The following is a 4,817-nucleotide window of genomic DNA, read 5'->3' as shown; positions in this document are numbered from 1 at the left end:
ATGGTGATAGTTAAAATGTTAAGTATGATTTAAATATATTTGAGAATATAAATGTTGGTTGAAACATTGGAATTGGCTAGGTTACGGTCTGAAAATTTGCAGGTGAGATTACATATTTATAAAGGGGATTATGTCAAAATTTTCGTAAAAAAAAAAATCTCAGTTGGAACGATAACAAGTGTTTGTGTTCTAGTAATACCTCATACTCTGTTCCGGCCAGAAACATGGATAAGGGGTGTTACAACTATCGTAAAAATATACAATTAAATTTCAATCCTAGCTTTGTCCCTATTTTTTTGCTAAGATAACTTTATTATCTATTTAGTTCATTTAATCAATTAATATAGTTGAACTTTAACATAGTTTTTACCCTCAAATATATATATATATATGTAGTTTAGTAAAGAAATTGATTTTTAATGAAGAGTTTTAAGGGAAGGATTAGTCTTTTAAATAAAAAATAGTATATAAAAATTTCAAATGATATAATTATTTTTCTTTTAATTAGTGGCACTGACTGTTTTTCATATTTTTACCGAGTTAATATTTGATTTACGGCATCAATGTGACCGTAGATGAAATAAAAAAAAAATCTTTTTATGTGAATGGTAGCTCCTTTTAAATAAAATATTATTTTTAATAGAGATATTTTTGTTTAAAAAAATGGTTAAGTTAATTTCATTTAAAAAAATATTATAAAAAAATTAAAAGATGAAGACATAGTTACAATATTGTTAATTGATTTATTAACAAATGGAAATGGTATCACCAAGTAGCATCAATCGATATGTATATACATTGAATAATAATATTCCCTTGGCTGTACGCAACTATTACATTAAGTTAAGGAGTTTTGGGAGGGGAATATGCATAATTAAATACGTATTATGGCATCACCACATAAATAAATTTACTTATCCAGGAATTGTTTTAATTTATCTATTTCTCTCCTTTAGCTTTCGCATCATTCCTTTCCTAATTAATTTATCTATTTCTAGTTACTAAGACAGCTAATTATACCCTCCACCCTACTTTTGTGGCTTATATAAATATATAACCTAATCTTGCTTTATATACTTAGATATTAATGAGTATATATGCCCTCCCCCTTTAATACTTATTAAGTGAGTTCGGTAGGATTTTGATAAGGATCTAGATGGATGCTCATGCTCTACCGCCATGGAAGGCTGCATACTTTTAGTTTATTCCATTTACATCCTCTTTGCAAAAGGATAAAATCCTGTATTTTTATATTTGGCATCAACATAATGGTGGAATTGTTTTGGCATGTACATACACATAGATAGGGTAGGATTTAACCAAGCCATGGATTGGTGATGGAAGGGTCTGTGTCATTTACGACATTGTGCCATTTGGTATGCTTAAAGACGAGCACAAATCAAAAGCAAAGGCAGCTCCTTGTGTCTTTGTATTTCACTAGCTAGTTCTGCCACCCCTCACCCCTTTAGATCATTGGATGTCTAAACACTAAACTAAAGCAATAATTTATATATACATGAACAACGGTTCGGAAGGAATTACCTACCACCCATATATATACCTAACCAAATCCATATATAATTAGAAATAGAAGAAGAAACAACTTAACTTAAGACCGACTCAAATATATATTACTTAATATCCTATTCGTAGCATATGAGATTTCATGTACCTACAAACACAGTACCACTTGAGCTATACCGGTGGATTTAACATACTTTCAAGTATGTGGGTTATATGCCTTAAGTTGGTACTTTAAGTCTCTGCGAGGTCATTACTCTCTTCCTAAAATATACATCTGAAAAAATATGCAGTATACTCACTTATATGCCTCAAGATCCTTCCTTTCAATGTGAAATTAATACATCCTACCTACTTTTTTAGAGTATTTGGTATGCCTTACGTAGGTGATTTTATAATTATTTTTACGCACTATACTGACACTTCTTTAAATCTAATATGTTATATTATTTTTGTAGGTCAGTAATCAAAATGATCCTTTACGTGGATCATACATGACCATAGAAGAGCAAAACAAATTCCTAACCACTGGACAACACCTTAATATTCTTATGCAACAAGATGCAATAGTTAATATAATTTTTATTCCTTAAACTTAATAATTAAATCACTTATACTATTTATATATAATATATATTTGGCTCTACTTTACTACTTCTAGTTGGTAACTTAGTTGTTTTGATGGTGACCATGACAAACGTAAAAGAAGCAGCATATTTATTTGCGGTATGCAATGCAAGTAACCTTTCAAAGTTGATGATGGTTAATGAAAGATTTGACAACACGAGTATGCCTATGACCTCTCTTGGTCTTTGCCTCAGTCTCGGTGAGTCAGTGAGGACCGTCTTTTTACTTCTCTCTATATATAGCCCATGTGATGCCTGTGGGCCCTTTCGCACTTTTACCAACTAAATATACACACATTACCATATTATTAGCGAGATTAGAGATGATACAAGTTCTCTGATGTGATAAAAGATGACTAAAATTTTATCCTTGCCTCTTAATGCTTTCAATGACAACAATCATAACACCTATTACTTTATAAATTGATTATATATCGAAGTATGTAGTAAGAAAGGATATGCATGTAATTTTATGAATTTTTAATTCAATAATAATTAAATAAAAATTAATAAAAAATCATAATCGATCAAACTATCAATATTTTAATCATAATTTTTTTTATCAATTCATGATGAATAATTTTATTAATTTACAGTAATTAATTATATTTATTAACGGTTGAACCGTCTATTTTTAATTTAATCAATTCAATTAATTACGCGAATATTAATTTTATAAAACTTTAAGTGGTATATAATAATAATAATATAAAAGAAATAAATGAGATAAGAAAAGACTAAAACTGACTTTTAGGGTTTTAAACAATTGATAGCCAATGATGAGTAATGAACAAAAAATTATAAGAAGCCCAGAGACAGATGCCTACTTTCAGTCATCAGATGAACTGTTTAAAGGCGACGGCAGAATTTAATTTGGTTTATAAGGGAAATGGAATAAATTAATAAATTCCCGGGCCCAGCTGGGCCAAATCCAATGACAAAATTGTCACTCTTCACGTGGACATCTCGTGATGTATGTAAGTGGGTTTGCACCCTACATTGCAGTTGCACACATATTTGCCTGCCCTTTTTCAACACTCTTTTTCATATCTCAAAATTAGAATTAGTGTGGAATGGATAATCTAGGTCAGTTTAATTCAATGCATTGTTATTTTGATATAAAATTTTCCATCAAAAACTATTTTTTTTTAAAATACCGTTAAACAGATAAAATATTAGTTTAAATCATAATTTAAAAATTAAATAAAAAACTTATAAAATATTATATATATATATTGAAAGCTGACTTTCGAATGAAATAATTTTATTTTTGTGAAGTTAACAATGAACATACGCTTTATCTATATTTAAATTTAAAGAAAAGGAAAAAGAAAAAGGAGATTCTTTCTCCAAACACAAACATACATACCCCACGGATGGATGGATGGTATGTGTGCCCTAAACTACGGTCCTAAAGGCATCCCTTGTACCCTCATTCATATTTAAACCCATGGGAATAGGGTCCCACAATATCTAGATTCTCTACCAAACCCAAACCTAAACACTCCCTCCCCTTTCAATATCATTAATACATCATCGTCGTCGTCAACACATCAAACCCCTGCCCCCCCCCCCTTCTTTTTCTTTTTATCACTATCTATTAGCTATATCCCACTCCTCTTTACCCTTACCTAAGACTCACTGCGTTTATATTTTTTTATTTAGGTTCCTCTTGCTTTTATGTGTCCCGTCAGCACACGTGTATATACTTTTATATATATACCCTCCCCTCATCCCTCTTTACCTCACAAACAACCTAACAACACATACTCTCTAACACACCTACTTGCCCACAGACATCAATACCACATTGAAAACAAAATGGCTGGAGTTTGGGTGTTTAACAATGGTGTATATCGGCTGGAAAATAGTCTCCGGAGACGGGTTTTGGTGCACTTACCGTCGGGTGAAGTTGTATCGTCCTACTCATCCTTGGAGCACATTTTGAGAGGTTTAGGGTGGGAAAGGTACTACGGGGGTGACCCTGATCTCTACCAATTCCACAAGCACTCTTCCATTGATCTCATTTCACTCCCTAAGGATTTCTCCAAGTTCTGCTCCGTTCACATGTATGATATTGTCGTTAAGAACCCCAACGTCTTCCACGTAAGAGATATGTGACGGTCACACCACCCGCCACAGCTACCTCTCTTTTACTGCTTGTGTTATCCTTTTTCTTCTCTTTTCCAATCAGGGGACTTTTTATCTCATCTTTTAGGGCATTTTTATGGTAGGTGTAGTGTAATACTGTATGTTTAGGATTGGTTCCACTCACCACATCTTCCTTAGTAATTTGCTTTGCTATAATAAAGTGGACTACTGCTTGTACTAGCTTGTTTGATGGATTGCTTTGTTTGTTTCATGTCTGTATGGAGCTTTAACAGCCGCTGGAGATTTTAGTTTGTTTGTTTTTTTACCATCAATGTCGAAACTCTCACCCCATCACTTTCTGCCATGTCAGCCTGCAGCTACGATTTGCTCCGACTGTTGTCTTGTCAGTGAGACAAGACAGACTAAAAAGTGTCGACCCCAATGATTCTGAAAATGATGATTTGTCAGAATTTTGCCTTTTCAAACACAAGGGTCCCATAAACTCTAGTCTTTGTTTATTATATCAGACCCGACCTAACAGAAGGTGTAAGTAATTAACTGATGCCGGCCGGGGACTGT

The 4,817-nt window shown here is 32.6% G+C and overlaps 1 protein-coding gene across 1 annotated transcript; it reads left to right on the top strand.

Moving 5' to 3' along the window:
- The first annotated feature begins 3,837 nt into the window (after positions 1-3,837).
- Positions 3,838-4,509, top strand: LOC107937914 (flowering-promoting factor 1). Its single transcript, XM_016870914.2, has one exon. It carries the CDS (start codon positions 3,969-3,971, stop codon positions 4,266-4,268), a length of 300 nt encoding a protein of 99 aa, XP_016726403.2. The 5' UTR covers positions 3,838-3,968; the 3' UTR covers positions 4,269-4,509.
- The last annotated feature ends 308 nt before the right edge of the window (positions 4,510-4,817 follow it).

Source organism: Gossypium hirsutum, chromosome D05 (genome assembly GCF_007990345.1).
Source record: "Gossypium hirsutum isolate 1008001.06 chromosome D05, Gossypium_hirsutum_v2.1, whole genome shotgun sequence".
Classification (NCBI taxonomy): Eukaryota; Viridiplantae; Streptophyta; class Magnoliopsida; order Malvales; family Malvaceae; genus Gossypium; species Gossypium hirsutum.
The sequence above is the reverse complement of the archived record's forward strand: the minus strand, read 5'-3'. Positions and strand labels throughout refer to the sequence as shown.

Excerpts from the sequence above, each read along its gene's own strand:
- LOC107937914 (XM_016870914.2), top strand. The coding sequence starts at position 3,969 with ATGGCTGGAGTTTGGGTGTTTAACAATGGTGTATATCGGCTGGAAAAT.